Below are 21,537 nucleotides of genomic sequence, written 5' to 3' on the forward strand. Positions count from 1 at the left end.
CATCAGTCAGGAAGTTAAAGCTAGGTCTTCCAAATGGACAATGACCCCAAGCATACTTCCAAAGTTGTGGCAAAATGGCTTAAGGACAACAAAGTCAATGTATTGGAGTGACCATCACAAAGCCCTGACCTCAGTCCTATAGAAAATGTCTGGGCAGAACTGAAAAAGCGTGTGCGAGCAAGGAGGCCTACAAACCTGTCTCAGTTTCACCAGCTCAGTCAGGAAGAATGGGCCAACATTCACCCAACTTATTGTGGGAAGCTTGTGGAGGGCTACCCTAGACATTTGACCCAATTTAAACAGTGTAAAGGCAATGCTATCAAATACTAATTGAGTGTATGTAAACTTCTGACCCACTGGGAATGTGATGAAATAAATCATTCTCTCTACTATTATTCTGACATTTCACATTCTTAAAATAAAGTGGTGATCCATACTGACCCAAGACAGGGAATTTTTGCTAGGATTAAATGTATTTGGCTAAGGTGTATGTAAACTTCCGACTTAAACTATCTAATAAGGTGAAAGAAGTATCATACCAACTCATTGATAGAATCTACCCTGTAGACCTTTATTATACACAGATTTAAAATAGCTATTCATAACAAATGTGTATTTTGTGGTTGTGACCCAGAGACTCTTGACCATTTATTTTGGGACTGTTCTTATGTCAGAAGATTTTGGAGTGAATTAGACGGTTTTATTTGAAAATAAACTACTATTAATGTTCATCTGAGAGACTCTGATGTTCTGTTTTATTTTGATCAAAATGATATGGACCCTGATTTAACTTTCATTGTTCCTTTGTTTATCTTTCATAGCAGATTCTTTATCCATAAAATGGAGTGGGCGAAGAACAAACCCCTCTTCACATTGTTTAACCTCTCTGGGCTAGGTGGGACGCAATCGTCCCACCTGGCCAATAGACAGGGAAAATACAGAGCGCCATATTCAAATAAAATGATATAAAAATCAAACTTTCATTAAATCACACATGTAAGATACTAATTAAAGCTACACTCGTTGTGAATCCAGCCAACATGTCAGATTTGAAAAAGGCTTTTCGGCGAAAGCATAAGATGCTATTATCTGATGATAGCACAACAGTAAACAAAGAGAGTAGCATATTTCAACACTGCAGGCACGACACAAAACGCAGAAATAAAAAATATAATTCATACCTTTGACGAAATTCTTTTGTTGGCACTCCAATATGTCCCATAAACATCACAAATGGTCCTTTTGTTCGATTAATTCCGTCGATATATATCCAAAATGTCAATTTATTTGGCGCGTTTCATCCAGAAAAACACAGCTTCCAACTTGCGCAACGTCACTACAAAATATATCAAAAGTTACATGGAAACTTTACAAAAACATTTCGAACGTTAGGTATTTTTAAACGTTAATAATCAATCAATTTGAAGACGGGATGATCTGTGTTCAATACAAAAAGAAAACAAACTGACGCAACTTTTCTGGTATTGTGCCTCAAACAATTTACTTCAAGTGACCCTCATTTACGATGGCCGTACTTCTTCATTACACAAAGGAATAACCTCAACCAATTTCCAAAGACTGGTGACATCCAGTGGAAGCGGTAGGAACTGCAAACAAGTCCCTTAGAAATCTGGTGTCCCAATGAAATCTCATTGAAAAGACAGTGACCTCAAAAAAATACAAATTCTGAATGGTTTGTCGTCTGGGTTTTGCCTGTTATATAAGTTATGTAATACTCACAGACATCATTCAAACAGTTTTAGAAACTTCAGAGTGTTTTCTATCCAAATCTACTAATAATATGCAGATCTTATATTCTGGGGAGGAGTAGCAGGCAGTTGAAATTGGGCATGCTATTTATCCAAACGTGAAAATGCTGCCCCCTATCCTAGAGAAGTTAAGAAAAAAATATTATTTGCAATGACGGCCTACCCCGGCCAAACCCGGGCGATGCTGGGCCAATTGTGTGCCGCCCTATGGGACTTCAAACTGTCACATCACGGCCGGATGTGACAGTTTGTCTCGGGAAGGGAAAGACAAATCATGTAGCTAGCTAACTCAGAGAGTTAACAACATTGTTGGTGAAATTAGCATTTTTGCGTTATGGTTTGCAAACCCGCTATCACAAAGAAAGTTCCAGGGTAACGCTAGTGAACTGACGTTAGCTTCATAACTAGCCAAGTTAGCTCTCTGCTTAATATCGTTGATGAACTTACCTAGCAAGCAAGCTACCTGTATGAGGTTTTGTGAAGTGCTGTAGACTGTATGGACATTGTTTTGCCTAACAGCAAATTAATGAACACTTTCAAAATGTTTACATTCTGTGTGGCATTGTTAAAGGGTGGTAAATGCAGCATGAGTGGGTAGCTACCCAGCAGCATAGCGGTTCCTCAAGGACAAGCTAACTAGCTATGAGTGTTGCCGAATTGCAGTAAAGGTAAGTGCGCTGGCGCTGTAAGGGGGAAATCGGCTATGCGGATGATGGTCGTTCTCTAAACAGATACGTGAATGTGTGTGTTTGCATGAATTGCGTTGGTGTGTGTGTTCTTGGAGCTCTCTCCCAGGACTACTGACTCCCCAGTGTCGTTTATTTTCTGTTAGCCCAGATCTCATTAGGATGGGCTGTTGTTCTGACTCCCCCTCAAGGTGACTAGAGTTTGTGTGTGTGTGTGTGTGTGTGTGTGTGTGTGTGTGTGTGTGTGTGTGTGTGTGTGTGTGTGTGTGTGTGTGGCGCACGATAAAGGCTGTGGAAGGAAGAAGATGCCTTCATTAGTTAGATGGTGCTCATTAAAACCTAACACACTGCTAGCCTGGCCAAGCTAGGAGTTTTCAGCACACTGGACTTTTATAAAGAGGGTGGGGCGGACTCCCACTCTGCAGCAATTAGACAACCCATATCCCCAGAGGTCCAGCTTTTCTCACACACACACACACACACACACACACACACACACACACACACACACACACACACACACACACACACACACACACACACACACACACACACACACACACACACACACACACACACACACAAACTCTGCTCTGAGTGTGGATGTGACGGGGTCAGGCGTGTCACCTATCTACACGCGTCAGGCCGTCGTGGGTCCCTCAACATGGCCTCCACTGTGGTATTTAACTGCAGACGCTCTTCTGCGAGACCTGTACCTAGTGGGATGTTTGTCTACAGCTTTATTGCTGTTTGGAACTTTTAGAATGTTTAGTGTTCTAGGTCTCGTGTGGCTCAGTTGGTAGAGCAGGGCGCTTGCAACGCCAGGTTGTGGGTTCAGTCCCCACAAGGGACCAGTACGGGGAAAAGAGCGTCTGATAAAATGACTCACATGGAACAAAAAAGATGAATGTAGCAGGGTCATGATGGGGTCAGTGACTGCTGCTTTTACTGTGTATTTTACCCAGGATGCAACATGGCCATTCTAAGCCTCTTCTGTTAGGGGCTGAGGGTTTCTTTAAAAAGCGAGTGGCGAGCGGACATCGGCAGCTTTGTTTACAGACGGTGTTTACGGTGGCGTCTCCGCGGACATCTGCTCCACGCTCCTAATTAGCCCGTAATTACCGAAGAGATGGAGACACTCGCTTCGCCAACGCGTCTCTGTCGAATGAACTTACTGTTTACTGTTACACCTGGGCTGTTGGCCTAGACACCGGGGCTGTTGGCCTAGACACCTGGGCTGTTGGCCTAGACACCTGGGCTGTTGGCCTAGACACCGGGGCTGTTGGCCTAGACACCTGGGCTGTTGGCCTAGACACCTGGGCTGTTGGCCTAGACACCGGGGCTGTTGGCCTAGACACCGGGGCTGTTGGCCTAGACACCTGGGCTGTTGGCCTAGACAGAGGGGCTGTTGGCCTAGACACCGGGGCTGTTGGCCTAGACACCGGGGCTGTTGGCCTAGACACCGGGGCTGTTGGCCTAGACACCTGGGCTGTTGGCCTAGACACCTGGGCTGTTGGCCTAGACACCTGGGCTGTTGGCCTAGACACCGGGGCTGTTGGCCTAGACACCGGGGCTGTTGGCCTAGACACCGGGGCTGTTGGCCTAGACACCGGGGCTGTTGGCCTAGACACCGGGGCTGTTGGCCTAGACACCGGGGCTGTTGGCCTAGACACCGGGGCTGTTGGCCTAGACACCGGGGCTGTTGGCCTAGACACCGGGGCTGTTGGCCTAGACACCGGGGCTGTTGGCCTAGACACCGGGGCTGTTGGCCTAGACACCGGGGCATGGAGCAGCAATAGGAGGTAGAGAAGGTTAAGATGTGGTGCCTGGTTCATCCTAATAGTGAAAGGTGGTCTTTCCACAGCTTCGTAGCCCATCTCATCTCGACATTCAATAGTATTTTGTCCGTCCCATCTACGTGTTAACATACATGTCTACATGCATCTTCCTCTTTTATTTGTCCCTAAGTGCTTTGTTCCCCATTACAACTTCTCAAGATTTGAGTTCAGATTTGTATTTTTTTTACATTTCAAATGAGTCCAAAGCATGGACGTGTGTGGTTGGGGTTGGCTCCATTTGTGAGGAGCTGATTAGTATCATGGTAGTAATTGCCTATAGTTGTAGAGAGTAGTGTAACATTAGATGGGCACAGGGCTGGGTGGTTTTGACAGTCTCCCCCTCTGCCTCCTCCCCTCTGAGGCCTGGTTCCTCTTAGTAAGGAGTTAAATTGGATGGTTAATTCGGCTGTTATTTACCCTGTAATTCATTAGTGTCGCCCTGCCATTGGCAGCGGGCAGGCTGTAATTTCACGCTTGGCAATAAAAGATGTCTCATAATCTGCTTCATTTAGCAGCCAAAGAATTTAATGAAATTAACGGCGTCTCCTAATTAAGACGGTGAATATTAAAGACCTGCTATCAAGGCCCTGTAACGAGTGGCGACGCGATCCGCCTTCCGCCGGATTGGGAAAATATCATTTCCCAGGGAAAAGGTTGTCGCCGTGACGACCGCTCGGAGCTATTTTGGCCATGATGACATTTTTGTCATGCACACTAACCCCTGGAAATGAGATCTGAGGGGGGTGGGGGCGGAGGGGGTTGTTCTTTTTAGTTTTGGAGAATAATGAAATTAGAAACACACCGGCATCAATCAGAGGAGCGTGGGGGCTTTTAGATTGTGTGATGGTTCTGATCCGGTTACAGTATTCTCTACTGAGCAGTAGAGTGTCTGATTGATACACAGTTGTTCTGTCTGAACACACTGGGACTCAAGTGTCCCAATGGTGACTTTGTTGGTTTATGGTGCATTTTGTTTGTGTGTCTGTTTCTGTATGCTAGACCTGATTCCCTCACTGATCGTAGTATCAGTCTTGGATTCGTTGTCTGTTTCTACCCATCCTGTTGAGAAAGAAGTCTCTCTCTAAAGAGCTTCTTTAACAAGACTGATTAGACAAAAGAAAAATGGTCTTTGACCCCAGGGGCTCCTTTTAACTCGTTCAGGAAAGAACGAATGTGTTTCTTTTCCACATCCTTTCCCTCCATCCGTCCTCTCTCTCTCTCTGTCAGAAACGGTTGCAGGGCGAGAGAGGCTTTATCTGCTAATGAATTGAGACTGCTGAAGTAAGGTTTGGATAATTGAGTTTCTAATTAATTACCCAGAACTCTTATCAGATAAATCAGTTGCTAGGCTACATCTCAAATGGCACCCTTTTCCCTACATAGTGCTCTGCTTTTGATAATAGCCCTATGGGCCCTGGTCAAAAGTAGTGCACTATTTAGGGTTCATTTTTAGATGCAACCCGGGATAGAGGGAGCATTTTCTTCTTCGTTGGTATTTTATTTGATCTGGTTTTCACTGCTCCTCGCCCCGCTATGCTCCCCTGGGCCTGCCCTTTCCTGTCCTTGCCTCATCAACGCTGACCTTGTCATAAATGCCATGATAGATTGTGTGTGGGGGGGGGGGGGGTCAGCTGTTTGTTCACCTGCAACCGCCCGACTGATGAGGTGAAAATCTGAGGCCCGCACCCGAACCTACCTGCTAATACAGGAAATGCACTGTAGGCTACAGTCCGAGACGGCAGAATGATTTTTGACAGGGGGTGCAGGATTTTTTGGGTCTGATTTAGATATGTTTCTGCTTATAATTTCTGACATTTTGGTAGGCTATTTGTTGGTCAACTTCTCTGTAATTAGATACAGCTGGCTTCTCTTCTGTCATACTGTATGTTGCCCTGGAAGACTACATAAACCCTACATAAAGACTACATAAACCCTTGCTCAGCAGAATGTCATAAATGTGTAGAAGGAATGCTTCAGTCTATTTGGCATCGGTCAAGGTTTCTCTGTCATGTACTTCTTTCGCGGTGCAAAGATGTTTAGGGACCGTGGAGAAAATGCAATAACTCAACAACAACAAAAACAGGACATTTTTTATAAATGTCCAAATGACATCAGTTTGACTGTTTGTCAGGAAGTAGAAAGCTGTGGAAACGACCAACATGTTTCTGATCAGATCTCAGTTCTGATTGGATGAATGTTTTATGTGGTTGAAATACTATCAGCTTTTATGATGCTGATAAAAATGGCGCCTCTACAGACACAGCACCTGCAGACAGTATGTAACTGTGAATTTGCATTCTCTCAAGATGCTGAAAGAAAGAAATCATATTTCTCCATTTGAAATGTAGCCTACAATTGGTGTATAATTTTACTGCAAGAAATGCCTAAATCTGCAATATGTAACTTTTTGGGCGAGCCGACCAAATTCACATAGAAATGTTATAGATCTGTCGTTATCAATTGAAAGCAAGTCTAAGAAGTGGTAGATCTCTTCTATGTGATCTATTTCTATGCTTCCCGTTCTTAAGTTTAGTTTTTGTATCTTTTACTTTCAGTTTTGTTCACTAGCTGAAAATACAATATTTTGGGTCGTGAAAAATATATTTGACAGTGGTTTCGATGGTACTATGATACACAACGACTGCTGGTTATGTCAAATAAACTGAAATTAGGCAAACTATTTGAATTTTAGCAACCAGGAAATGGTGTCATGATTTCTGCATATTGCACCTTTAACTCTGCAGGAGTTAATATTAAGGCTATGTGAGAGGTTATAGTCCTACAGTCAGTGTCCAGATTTCAGTTTCCTTTTAACCCATCTGAACAGTAGGCTTTAGTTCCCTTGACGTGCCATAGGCTTATTTGACGTTCCCGTCTTGTGACAGTCGAATTTGAATAGCGCCTCACAATCATCACACAAAACATAACAATCACAAAAAACAAAATGTACCCTATAGATATTTGCACAAGAATTATACATTTTAAGGATTTTTTAAGCTATTGTTTTATCTTTATTCACCCCACCCACCTGCCCTTCATTATCACAATATTTAATGACCCTAAACCCGACTGCGGGTTATGAGTCAACCCAGCATCAGTATTGTGTCAGCAATTCTCTCATGCCCATGTGCGGGTGTACACCTACTTATGACAGTTTATTAAAAATATATATATTTAACCTTTATTTAACTAGGCAAGTCAGTTTAAGACCAAATTCTTATTTACAATGACGGCCTACCGACAGGCCTCCTGCAGGGACGGGGGCCTGGGATTAAAATAAATCAATAAATACAATATAAATATAGGACAAAACACACATCACAACAAGAGAGACATTATTATCTGCATGGCGAAACGGCTGTAGTCTGTTGGGGGCAGATTCCATCATGGGCATTGCACCGTAGTAGCAATCTCTCTCACTTCCTCGTTCAGCCTGTCTGTTAATGCCTTCTCTTAGAGTCAGACAGACCAGGTCCATCCCTCCCCTCTCCACTATCTCCCATTGATCAGGGCTATAGGGACATCATGATATCCTGGCCTGGCCTGTTCACACCACTGTCCTATCCAGTGATGATTAATGACCGGTGGTGTGGTTTGGCTGGCAGAGTGGACATCTCTTCAGGCCAGATGGCCAACGCGATAGAGGAGCGTTGGAACAGCGCCTTTCACAGAGGCATCACTCAAGACATGCCGTAGCCAGCCCTGAGCCCTCCTACGCACCTCTTGACAGCCCCCAAGACAGGAGTTGCCTGTTTGGGAATGACACCCTTAATTTAGGCTCCTGCTCTCCAGGGACACCCAAGAACAATGGGCCCCACCAGATCCCCCGGGGAGAGATGGTGCCTCTCAGGAGATGGTTCTCCCCCCTATCACCCAAATGGGACGGCTGTCAGTCCCGTCAAGGGTCCAATGGAGGGTCTATTGTCTGGAGAAAAAGGGGGATGATGGTGATTAGGGAGTTGATTAGTGTGTTTCAATAGGAAGGAAATTAACCTGGGGAAAGTTCTCTCCTTATCAGACTGTTTGTTTACAACTGAACGGCTCCACTGGCAGGTCTGCCTTAAGAGATTGGACAATTACACCTTTGATAGTGCAGACCAATTGAGGGTGGCTATCGAAGGCAAAGAGAGGGAGGTTTTGGAATGTTGATTGTTTTCTAGATAGCCATTTTGGACCTGAGTAAAATAAAATACAAGCCTGTTTGTTGTAGTAACAGTTGTTACGGTTCGAACGTGAACCGTTGAACTGTTATAATGAATGAATAATTGCGCCCTTGCTGCACGTTTTGAGGAAGCTTTTCCTCACTAACAGGAATGAAGGACATCATCTCCTCAGCCCCCCAGGGCGATCGACCTTTTCCTAAGCACTACCCACAATACTTCACAGTGCCTCTGTAGGAAGTGTCTCCATAGCAACGAGGAAGACAAAGAGTATATATCTGGGATGTATTTATTTCCTCCATTTATTCTTGTGCATTGCGATCGGAAGACCTTGTGAGCTGTCAAGTCCCCCGGAGGTAAAATAGAGGCAACGTGTGTGTCACTAGTGGACCGGGGAAGTTGAATAATGAAAGATATTACCAATCCGGAGGGTCGACGTGCCGTTCAATTAGCCTTCCCCCTGCAAACTGATCGCTTGTCATCTCCACGATGGATGGCTGAAATGAATATGCACACTTCTATCACAAACAGGGCCACACGTAGAAGAAATATTGGCCACCTAGTTCACTCCCCAGTCTGTGACGCTTGGCCACCTCCCTCTCGCTCTCTCTCGCGCTACACCCCAAATCACTTTCAGGACTATCATCTTGTACCTTTGGAAGTTGAGATGTGAGTTGAGATGTGAAGCCAGAACGGCCCTGATATGATGATTGTCTCTTTTAATAGTGATTCAACAGTGGTTGTCGTGACGCCAACACACTGAGAGGAGGAACTGAGAATGAAACTGCATCTCTCAGCAAATACACAGTAATCAAATCCATATGATATCCTGCTCAGTTCAGCATAGACCTGACTGCCTCTCTATTGGGCCAGGAATCATTCTGTATGGAATCATTCTGTATGGAATCATTCTGTACTGCAGAGTAGAGCTGCTTATTGGTCAGCCCTCGTTGCTGTACTGTCTGTCGCTAGCTGCTCCCATTGCAGAGCCCTTTTTTCATTGACAAGTGTGTTTTCAGGCGCCCAATTATGAGATATGCAATCATTCCCAGGCGAGGTCGTTGGTTCCTCTGCTTCCTCCTTTGTCCAAGCCAAGGGACACTACGAGGCCTTAATGAAATGTGAACAACGCCAGAGACACGGAGAACGCCAGAGACACGGAGAGCAGGACTCTGTCTATCAAAGCGCCTGGCTGTCCATCTCTCTCTCTCTCGCCCCCCCCCCCCCCCCCCGCTGCGTGCTAGTTAGTCTTTATCCCCTCATTCTCCTCTGCTGCCGGACTCTATTAATATCTCCCTGTCTGTGGCTGTTAACACCGCGTTAATGTGTTACAGGTCCAGTGAAGTGACACGCGCTGCAGCCCGGCTGTAATTGCTAATCAGCGGACAGTTATATCCCTCTCTTGCCTAATGAATTTGGCTGAAATGCAGCGTGGGTGGGCAGCCTCAGCCGCAGCTGATGTGTGGAGGAGAGAGAAGGATGTTAACAGTCTTGGGTCGGCGCTAATGTGTCCGAAGAACACTTCAGTTTTTTCCGTTCGTTCGCTCGATACTTCTTGCTCACCACTGCTGGTTATGTTTCTGTCTCTCCCTCCAGAGTGTATATAGTCTCTTTAGTTGAAGTGGTTTTCCTATCCGCTAAGGATCTTTGTTTCTCTGGGGAGTGTCACAGAAATGTAGTGGGGAGAGATCACATTTAGCATCTTTATTGTAAATGTGATTTCAGCATGGTGACTGCATTGAGTTGCAGCCCTTGACGTTCTATACGGTCTCCCTGTCTCAAGAGATTCTAGTTCCAGAAATCAGGGATACCACACGTCAATCCCATTCACCACCTATTGACAATGTGTCTTGTATTGGAAGATGAGATATGTGTTGTAAATTCAGTGATGACTACAGTAGATGCTAGAGCGGTGGTTCCCAAAACTTTTTTGCTTCATGACCCACCAATTGAGGTGTCTTTTTGAGTCATGACCCATCAAAGGTGTTAGGTGGTGGAAACACAGACCAAATAATAAGTAGAACATATCATCTTGGCAGCGGAGAGATGATGTTGCTGTTTCAAAGCTAATCTCTTGCAATTCCACACATCCTGCCATGGAGCTGAGATACGTTTGTGCAGATTTTAAGATCATTTCCTACAATGATTTCCTACAATTATCATTTCCTACATTTCCTACAATTATACAATTATATTTCTCAGATTAAAGTCTATTATTGAAAAATAGTAGGTACTGTATATTATATTTTCTACTTTCTATTTGGTTTTAGTCATTAAAGTTGACACCAATCGTTTTTCCATCCTGAAATGTATTTAAAACAACAAACAACCTAGATACATATCGGCAAGCACAGTGGTTCCCAAACTGTGGGTCGCGATCCACAGGGGTCCAGGTGGGTCGCGGGATGACATTGTTTGTGCGTTGACAAAAATATATACAAATAAAAATATATATATATTTTTGCACTGCACAAACAATGTCATCCCGCGACTCACCTGGACCCCTGTGGATCGCGACCCACAGTTTGGGAACCACTGTGCTTGACGATATGTATCTGTATTATAGTGTTGTTATGGTCCTCCTCAACCTGTCTCTCTCTGTGTTCTCCTATAGGGCATGCATCTGTATTATAGTGGTCCTCCTCACCCTGTCTCTCTCTGTGTTCTCCTATAGGGCATGTATCTGTATTATAGTGGTCCTCCTCACCCTGTCTCTCTCTGTGTTCTCCTATAGGGCATGTATCTGTGTTATAGTGGTCCTCCTCACCCTGTCTCTCTCTGTGTTCTCCTATAGGTCATGTATCTGTATTATAGTGGTCCTCCTCACCCTGTCTCTCTCTGTGTTCTCCTATAGGGCATGTATCTGTATTATAGTGGTCCTCCTCACCCTGTCTCTCTCTGTGTTCTCCTATAGGGCATGTATCTGTGTTATAGTGGTCCTCCTCACCCTGTCTCTCTCTGTGTTCTCCTATAGGGCATGTATCTGTATTATAGTGGTCCTCCTCACCCTGTCTCTCTCTGTGTTCTCCTATAGGGCATGTATCTGTGTTATAGTGGTCCTCCTCACCCTGTCTCTCTCTGTGTTCTCCTATAGGGCATGTATCTGTATTATAGTGGTCCTCCTCACCCTGTCTCTCTCTGTGTTCTCCTATAGGGCATGTATCTGTATTATAGTGGTCCTCCTCACCCTGTCTCTCTCTGTGTTCTCCTATAGGGCATGCTTCTGAAGAGGAGTGGCAAGACCCTAAACAAGGAGTGGAAAAAGAAGTACGTGACGTTGTGTGATAATGGCCTGCTCACATATCACCCCAGCCTGCACGTGAGTACACCTGTCACAACACACACACACACACACACTGAACATGAACACACACACACTATACATGAACACATGTATCACTCGTATTATACACACACGTCACTCATGCTTGCACAAACATGCATGCACACACACATCACACATAACATACACATGCTTTGCACACACACACACACACACACAAACTCTGACGGAAGACTATACAGGTGGCGCCCGTTGATATGGTAACTCGAAGTCACTTCAGATGGTAGAATCTGGGGTTGAACGTTCTGTCTCCTGTTAGTTCCATTCTACCTGTCCAGCCCTGCTGCAACCAGACCAGCTAGTTGGACAACTTTCCCTCTGATTATTACTGCACATCATCACGATGACACTACCAACCACATAACAGTCCTGTTGTAACCTGTACCCCTCCAGTCTCAGCGTGGAACAACAGAGGTCACTGGAGTCAGCATCACTCAGTGTATCATGTAGTGCTGTCTGTCTGTCACTCTGCCCTCTGCTCTGGCTTTATATCTAATTGTCCCATGTTACAGCAGCGGGTCTTACCGCTTGTTCCCCGCGCGCTGCTAATCCATCAGCCACTGTGTTGGCCCATTAGCGGCAACACTAAGCCCCTGTGTCCTCCTCCTCCGCGTGTGTGTGTGCGTGTGGGGGGGTGTGTGTGTGTGTGTGTGTGAGAGAGAGAGCGCGTCAGCCACCCCACCCGCTCACGGAGCAGACGGTACGCTTGTTGCAGCGGAGGCACACACCCACACACAGCGAGCAACAATATTAATTAGAAAGCCCACATGGTCTGTTTGCACAGGGCTGACGTTGATGTGGAATAGCACCACTGTAATGGCCTGCTGTAATGGCCCGCCTGGCTGCTCTGTTGGCAAACACAGGACCACAATGTCCCCTCTCCTGGCCCTGATACCACTTCATATCACCACTAACCCTCCTTTCCCTCGCTCTTTCCCTCGCTCTTTCCCTCGCTCTTTCCCTCGCTCTTTCCCTCGCTCTTTCCATCGCTCCCCCAGATTGCAATCAGGCCTTATTGTTCATTAGAATCGGAATCATTTTCCTAATGCCACACTGACTGGAGTCTAGACATACATGTAGATGGATGGATGGATGGGTGGAGGACGCAAAATCAATTTGCTCTAATTTGATTGGGTTGGATTAGCGGCCCAGCTACTGCAGTGAAACAGCCACAGAGGCAGAATGAGTGGAAGGTAAATGTAGGGAAACTAAAGTGCTCGATAGCAACCTGAAGGAGAGACGTAAAATATGATCTAATCTATTGAAAATCTCAAAGGTGTTGAGTCCCTGGGATGAGTCCTAACTTACTATTTTCGCTACAAACACAGTCGCTCGCACACTCCCACACACACTCACACACGCACTTGCACACACACACACTTGCACACACACGTACCTGCACCTCCAGCACCGAGCTAAGCAGGTTTTCCTGATCACTGTGTATCTGCAGCACAGGCATCACTTACTGTGTTTGCGGAGGGTAATAGAATCAAAGTCAATCAGCAACGCTCCTAATTGCCCGACTATGTGCAAAGAAATCACATTAATATAACTAATTAAGTGGATGCCATGTAGTTGGCAGGAAAAGTAGGAGTCACGTCAGTCCTCAAACATGGAGAAACTGGTCCAAGTGTCAAGGAGTCATTCAGTTAGTTTGTGGTGTGACTGATGTCATCTGATCACTTCATGTTTATTCACACTGTACTTGTAGGGGACCTTGGGTGATTGAATTATATTTTATGCATTGATGACTTATTAGATGTTATCTTGACTGTATTCATCATCTTTCTCAAGTGTGTTGTCTTGACTGTGCCCACGCACACACACACACACCAACTGCACGTACACACACACAAACTCTGCTCTCACCCCCCCATGCTGGGCAACTGTGTTGTTGGGAGCCCCAGCTTCCCCTCTCTCCTCCTCCTCATCTCCTCTCACTTTCCTCTATCCTCTCCCTCTCATATCCTCTCCTTCTCTCCTCCCTCTTCTTCTCTCCTCTGTTTATGATGTGTGGATCAGATGGTGAAAGTTTCATGATGCACATGGAGTCTCAATTAGCTCCGTCAAGCTGTCTACAGGCTGCGCTGGGCCGGGCTCCGCAGGGCCGAGTTGGGCCAGGCTGGGCCCTTGTAGCCCCTCCAGGGACCCCAGCTCAAGGGCTCTCTGGCGACTTGTTAAGCCGTGTTGAGAGCACTTGGCTTTGAATTGGCCTTTTGTTTGCCTCCTGCAAGAGGGAGGTGGTCCCGACAGGATGCTCCTCGCCTCTCAGCCCTCACACACATTATTAAAACACACACACGCACACACGATTATGAACACACACAAAGTCTTGAACGTAATCACACACCGCTTGGTTCAGAATGGTCTTTGATTGTGTCACAGTGGGTGTGAGAGTCTGAGAGAGCTTTGTTTCTGCACATGGTCTCAGCCCTCATGTTTGAGAGGGGTGACTGACCCCTACTCAGTGTGCTCTCTGTCTGACACACACACACACACACACACACACTGCTGCCTTAAAGAAACCATCATTTTTAATGAGGACTACAGTCTTTTATTAGTTTAATATTGATCCTGTAAACACCAACTGTCAAGCCCACAGGAATCACAAAGCTGTTATGTTGTCTCCAGGGACAGAGTTGCCAAGCAGCTTCCCCCTCTCTAATGACTCCTACATTTACATTTAGTTATGTTGCTATAGGTAGCTAGGCCTGTAAATATTACAACTATGTAACCCACAACTATGCATCTCTGTATTCTGAGCAAAACCCCCTTGTCATTAGTTTTAAAAACAAATCCCTATTTATCTGAAAGCGTTTATCTTTAATCTATAAGTTTGTATTGATAGCAGACTGTCTCCTGTAGGACTACATGCAGAACGTCCATGGGAAGGAGATAGATCTGTTGAGGACCACAGTGAAGGTCCCAGGGAAGAGGCCTCCCCGAGCGGTGTCTACCTGTGCCGCTGTCCCCAGCCAGAAGACCAACGGCCTGGCCAAGGACATGAGCAGTCTGCAGCTGGGACCTGGTGGCCCTGGTGAGAGACGGAGAGACACACACATGCATGCTTACACATTTTCACGTACTCACACACACACATACACACCTCGTCCCACACACACACACGTCCCTTGTGGGCCTTTATGGGTCCTGCAGTATTTTGTTGTAATTTTACCTTCAACAAAAATAATCAAACAATGAACCATAAACCATACTGTTGAGGGGATGAATATACACACACACACACACGCACACACCAACGCGCACAGACACACCCACCAACATGCACGCACGCACGCACACACCCACACAGACACACACACACTCACAAAGACACACACACACACACACCAACACCCATGCACACACACAGGCACACGGCTCCAGGAGGACCAAACTAATAGCATGAATATTCAGTGACCCATAATACATGTACTAATTACTGTCATGAATATTAATGCAATCAGAGTCCTCTCTCCACTCAGGCAGCTCCAGACATGAGCTGTAATGAGAGAAAGAGAGGTGAGGGAGGGAGGGAGACGGAGGAGAGAGAGAGACAAATGATTCACTCAGCTGTTAGGCCATGAAAGCTCCGGCAACTCAAAGGTTTGGTTTCAGCAGCGGGCTGCTGGTAGAGTGTTCCTTTATGATCACTTTGTGTGGGTGATTCCTGTACATGCGAGTGTGTGTATGTTTGCGTGTTAGTGCACATTTGCACGCGTGTGTGTTTAGTATGTTTATAATCCACGGTCATGTCTCCAGTGGGTCAGACTGTACTGTATCAGTGTGTTTTCTAGCAACAGCAGCAGCTTTAGGCTCTGGGCTAAGGTGGTGCTGTTCTCATCACACCCAGCCTTTGCTTCAACTTCACACTGAACACACACACACACACACACACACCCTGCACTGGGGTAATTGACTGCGGTAAATGCGCGCTCCGCTCTGTTCGGCTCCGTTTACGGTCACATTAGCCTATTATAATGCTAATGCTTTATGTGGAGCCCCCAGCACATCCACATACATGTATTGAGCCAGGGGACACAGTGAGAGGGGGCCACAGTGAGAGAGGGCCCTTACTATGTCCCCTGTGGTGTGGCCTATTGCAGTAGACATAGCTCAATCCATTGTGTTGTTTGCTTTGGAGTCGAGGTTCAACTTGCTTTATTAGGGGTTTCTCTTTAGTCAAAGGTGTAGCAGCAGGATTTCTTCATTCTATTTCATTTAGTTGTGTTGCCAGTAGGCCCTTATTGTGAACTAAGGAAAACTGAGCACTTTTCTTTCTAATGTAAAGGTCTTTGTAACCTTGAGTTGGTGTCAGTAAATGATGGAATATTCAACAAAAGATAAGTTTGACATCTGACTGATAGACATCCCGGTTTCTCTCTCCCTCTCCTTCAGGCTGTGTGACCAGTAGTTTGTCAGCCTCTCAGATGGCCAGTGGGATCAGCTTGGTGTCCTTTAACAGTCGTGGGGACGGCATGCACCAGAGATCCTACTCAGTCTCCTCCGCCGACCAATGGAGCGAGGCCACCGTCATCGCCAACTCAGGAGTCAGCACAGGTATGAGTAAACACACACACACACCGTTAAGGAACCAGGTACTGGACTGGAAAGGAATCAGGCCACCCCCAGACCCAGTCTTTTCTTTCCCCCTGTCCATGGGTCCCAGATGGGCTCTGACATGGAGCTCCGCGGTGGGGAGCCTGCCTTAGTACAGGCAGCCTGAGAGCAGAGCTCTGCAGGGGGGCCCTTCTCCTCCGCTGGGCCTTTCATTCGTCTTCCATTGATCTGCCTGCCAGGCCCCTAATGCTGTCTTAACTGTTTATCAAACTAATGGTCACTCAGAGACACACATTAGCAAGAACACATTTATCCTCACATGCACTGGGGGATCTGGTGTCTGTGTGTGTGTGTGTGTGTGTGTGTGTGTGTGTGTGTGTGTGTGTGTACATGCTCTGGTCTTTGACTGACGCACACACACAGCCACACACTGTCTGCAGCACGCTGAGACTGACAGATGTCGGATCGAGGGTGTGTCGCTGTGACGATGAGTCTGAGTGAGTGGTCCCCCGTGTGTGTTGGGCCCGTTGGCCCTGCGCTGCTCTCCTGAAATAACGTTTAAAGTTGTGAAACACTCTAATCACATTGGCTCCCAGGGGCCTCAATATACACACACACACACACACACACACACATACACACACACACACACACACACACACACACACACACACACACACACACACACACACACACACACACACACAGCTGAGGCCCACACTAGTACCCTTCTGTCACCTCGGTCTCTCCTTTAGCCAACTGTGGTCAGCTTATGCAAGTCAGTTCAATTTCACTCAACTTTATTTGTACATTTCTGTAAGGCCATTTATCAATGAACACAAACCGTTTCTTTGTAACGGCCAAAGTAGAATGAGTGTGATTGACATCTGTAGATTGGGGATATGATGGAGGTTGACATCTGTCAGGTTAACAAAGCTTCTGTTTAATCCAGCTAATTAACACCATATTCAAATCTGTATATTTTTACAATTCCCATTATATCACAGTATTCATTTATGCAGATCTAAAATAAAATGGGTGTACATTGTGTGTCTGTGTATAACTGTGTGTGTGTATTGTGTGTGTGTGTATAACTGTGTTGGTGGATGTTGGGGTCCTGGAGGCGTTGAGAGCTCTGTTCTGAGGTTGTCTGAAAGCATCACGGCCCCTCAGCCTCTCTTTATATAAATAACCTTTACCCAGCCCCTTAACGAGCCTTACCCAACGTCTTAACGAGCCTTAACGAGGTGCCCCTCCTCTCTCTCCACTGTGTCGTGACTGGGATGAGTTGTGATAGCTGGATGACTAGTTGACCAGTGGCTCCAGGGCCTGAGAAGTCATCACCTTCTGCCCCCAGAGCCCAGCCCAATGAGAGCTCTCAGGGAGAAGAAAAGGAGGACGTCTTTGTAATTAGTTGTTCTGTTGTGGCCGTCGGCTTCTAAAGGGCTTGCTGCTATTTGCTCTCCTCTGTGGCCGTCGGCTTCTGAAGGGCTTGCTGCTATTTGCTCTCCTCTGTGGCCGTCGGCTTCTGAAGGGCTTGCTGCTATTTGCCCTCCTCTGTGGCCGTCGGCTTCTGAAGGGCTTGCTGCTATTTGCTCTCCTCTGTGGCCGTCGGCTTCTAAAGGGCTTGCTGCTATTTGCTCTCCTCTGTGGCCGTCGGCTTCTAAAGGGCTTGCTGCTATTTGCTCTCCTCTGTGGCCGTCGGCTTCTAAAGGGCTTGCTGCTATTTGCTCTCCTCTGTGGCCGTCGGCTTCTAAAGGGCTTGCTGCTATTTGCTCTCCTCTGTGGCCGTCGGCTTCTAAAGGGCTTGCTGCTATTTGCTCTCCTCTGTGGCCGTCGGCTTCTAAAGGGCTTGCTGCTATTTGCTCTCCTCTGTGGCCGTCGGCTTCTGAAGGGCTTGCTGCTATTTGCTCTCCTCTGTGGCCGTCGGCTTCTAAAGGGCTTGCTGCTATTTGCTCTCCTCTGTGGCCGTCGGCTTCTAAAGGGCTTGCTGCTATTTGCTCTCCTCTGTGGCCGTCGGCTTCTAAAGGGCTTGCTGCTATTTGCTCTCCTCTGTGACCGTCGGCTTCTAAAGGGCTTGCTGCTATTTGCTCTCCTCTGTGACCGTCGGCTTCTAAAGGGCTTGCTGCTATTTGCTCTCCTCTGTGGCCGTCGGCTTCTGAAGGGCTTGCTGCTATTTGCTCTCCTCTGTGGCCGTCGGCTTCTAAAGGGCTTGCTGCTATTTGCTCTCCTCTGTGACCGTCGGCTTCTGAAGGGCTTGCTGCTATTTGCTCTCCTCTGTGGCCGTCGGCTTCTAAAGGGCTTGCTGCTATTTGCTCTCCTCTGTGGCTGTCGGCTTCTGAAGGGCTTGCTGCTATTTGCTCTCCTCTGTGACCGTCGGCTTCTGAAGGGCTTGCTGCTATTTGCTCTCCTCTGTGACCGTCGGCTTCTGAAGGGCTTGCTGCTATTTGCTCTCCTCTGTGACCGTCGGCTTCTGAAGGGCTTGCTGCTATTTGCTCTCCTCTGTGGCCGTCGGCTTCTAAAGGGCTTGCTGCTATTTGCTCTCCTCTGTGGCTGTCGGCTTCTGAAGGGCTTGCTGCTATTTGCTCTCCTCTGTGGCCGTCGGCTTCTGAAGGGCTTGCTGCTATTTGCTCTCCTCTGTGGCTGTCGGCTTCTGAAGGGCTTGCTGCTATTTGCTCTCCTCTGTGGCCGTCGGCTTCTGAAGGGCTTGCTGCTATTTGCTCTCCTCTGTGGCCGTCGGCTTCTGAAGGGCTTGCTGCTATTTGCTCTCCTCTGTGGCCGTCGGCTTCTAAAGGGCTTGCTGCTATTTGCTCTCCTCTGTGGCCGTCGGCTTCTAAAGGGCTTGCTGCTATTTGCTCTCCTCTGTGGCTGTCGGCTTCTGAAGGGCTTGCTGCTATTTGCTCTCCTCTGTGGCCGTCGGCTTCTGAAGGGCTTGCTGCTATTTGCTCTCCTCTGTGGCCGTCGGCTTCTGAAGGGCTTGCTGCTATTTGCTCTCCTCTGTGACCGTCGGCTTCTGAAGGGCTTGCTGCTATTTGCTCTCCTCTGTGACCGTCGGCTTCTGAAGGGCTTGCTGCTATTTGCTCTCCTCTGTGACCGTCGGCTTCTGAAGGGCTCTCCTCTGTGGAAGGGGCAGTTGTGTCTGAACAATAGTCTGCTGCTTTGAGACTGTCTTCATAATAACCCTTTATCTAAACCCCACACCTTTTACACCAGGCCTTGTGTAAGTTAGTTACCTGCCTGGTTTTAATCAGATCACATTATATTCTGTCTCCTCCTATCTACTCATCTATAATATTCATTTGCTGACATGATGATTCACAGGATGACAAGTCCCTTCAATCTAGGCCTGTCGTTTCTCCTATTGGAGGAGGGACCTAGTGCTCCACAGACAGTAATGAGTCCTATTGGAGGAGGGACCTAGTGCTCCACAGACAGTAATGAGTCCTATTGGAGGAAGGACCTAGTGCTCCACAGACAGTAATGAGTCCTATTGGAGGAGGGATCTAGTGCGCCACAGACAGTAATGAGTCCTATTGGAGGAAGGACCTAGTGCTCCACAGACAGTAATGAGTCCTATTGGAGGAGGGATCTAGTGCGCCACAGACAGTAATGAGTCCTATTGGAGGAAGGACCTAGTGCTCCACAGACAGTAATGAGTCCTATTGGAGGAGGGACCTAGTGCTCCACAGACAGTAATGAGTCCTATTGGAGGAGGGACCTAGTACTCCACAGACAGTAATGAGTCCTATTGGAGGAAGGACCTAGTGCTCCACAGACAGTAATGAGTCCTATTGGAGGAGGGACCTAGTGCTCCACAGACAGTAATGAGTCCTATTGGAGGAAGGACCTAGTGCTCCACAGACAGTAATGAGTCCTATTGGAGGAGGGACCTAGTGCTCCACAGACAGTAATGAGTCCTATTGGAGGAAGGACCTAGTACTCCACAGACAGTAATGAGTCCTATTGGAGGAGGGACCTAGTGCTCCACAGACAGTAATGAGTCCTATTGGAGGAAGGACCTAGTGCTCCACAGACAGTAATGAGTCCTATTGGAGGAGGGACCTAGTGCTCCACAGACAGTAATGAGTCCTATTGGAGGAGGGACCTAGTGCTCCACAGACAGTAATGAGTCCTATTGGAGGAAGGACCTAGTACTCCACAGACAGTAATGAGTCCTATTGGAGGAGGGACCTAGTGCTCCACAGACAGTAATGAGTCCTATTGGAGGAGGGACCTAGTGCTCCACAGACAGTAATGAGTCCTATTGGAGGAGGGACCTAGTGCTCCACAGACAGTAATGAGTCCTATTGGAGGAGGGACCTAGTGCTCCACAGACAGTAATGAGTCCTATTGGAGGAGGGACCTAGTACTCCACAGACAGTAATGAGTCCTATTGGAGGAGGGACCTAGTGCTCCACAGACAGTAATGAGTCCTATTGGAGGAAGGACCTAGTGCTCCACAGACAGTAATGAGTCCTATTGGAGGAGGGACCTAGTGCTCCACAGACAGTAATGAGTCCTATTGGAGGAGGGACCTAGTGCTCCACAGACAGTAATGAGTCCTATTGGAGGAGGGACCTAGTACTCCACAGACAGTAATGAGTCCTATTGGAGGAAGGACCTAGTGCTCCACAGACAGTAATGAGTCCTATTGGAGGAAGGACCTAGTGCTCCACAGACAGTAATGAGTCCTATTGGAGGAAGGACCTAGTGCTCCACAGACAGTAATGAGTCCTATTGGAGGAGGGACCTAGTGCTCCTCAGACAGTAATGAGTCCTATTGGAGGAGGGACCTAGTGCTCCTCAGACAGTAATGAGTCCTATTGGAGAATGAGAGAAGAGATGAAGACATCCACACACTAGAAGCCCTGTAGCCAGTAAGTAGAGGTGAGGACGGGAGAGGACAGCTGCAGGGTTGTTAGTGTGTGGATATGTCTCCTTTCTCCAGTTAAATAAATATTGGATGGTTATGACATCGATGGCCTCTAGTCTGTTAGCTACTCTCAGTCAACACGCCCCCTTTATCCTCTCTGCATTGAGTTGCCGTTTCCCCTTAATGATGGAACAATGGGAGCAGTAATACTAATGAGTGTCTGTTTCATTAGGAGGCTGTTGTTCCCTAGACGCCTCCAGGCCTGTAGGAGCCGGGGGGGATCAACCAGGGACAAGGGGGAAAGGGGA

General features: G+C 47.1%; 1 protein-coding gene across 1 annotated transcript in view; it reads left to right on the plus strand.

Moving 5' to 3' along the window:
* The window catches only part of LOC129844746 (arf-GAP with GTPase, ANK repeat and PH domain-containing protein 1-like), a 131,686-nt gene that overhangs the window by 39,151 nt on the left and 70,998 nt on the right, over positions 1–21,537 (plus strand). Inside the window, exons 6-8 of the mRNA XM_055912830.1 lie at positions 11,668–11,772; positions 14,662–14,833; positions 16,195–16,356. Of these exons, the coding sequence (XP_055768805.1) occupies positions 11,668–11,772; positions 14,662–14,833; positions 16,195–16,356 (439 nt within the window). The remainder of the gene's footprint in view (positions 1–11,667; positions 11,773–14,661; positions 14,834–16,194; positions 16,357–21,537) is intronic.

Source organism: Salvelinus fontinalis, unplaced genomic scaffold (genome assembly GCF_029448725.1).
Source record: "Salvelinus fontinalis isolate EN_2023a unplaced genomic scaffold, ASM2944872v1 scaffold_0221, whole genome shotgun sequence".
NCBI lineage: Eukaryota > Metazoa > Chordata > Actinopteri > Salmoniformes > Salmonidae > Salvelinus > Salvelinus fontinalis.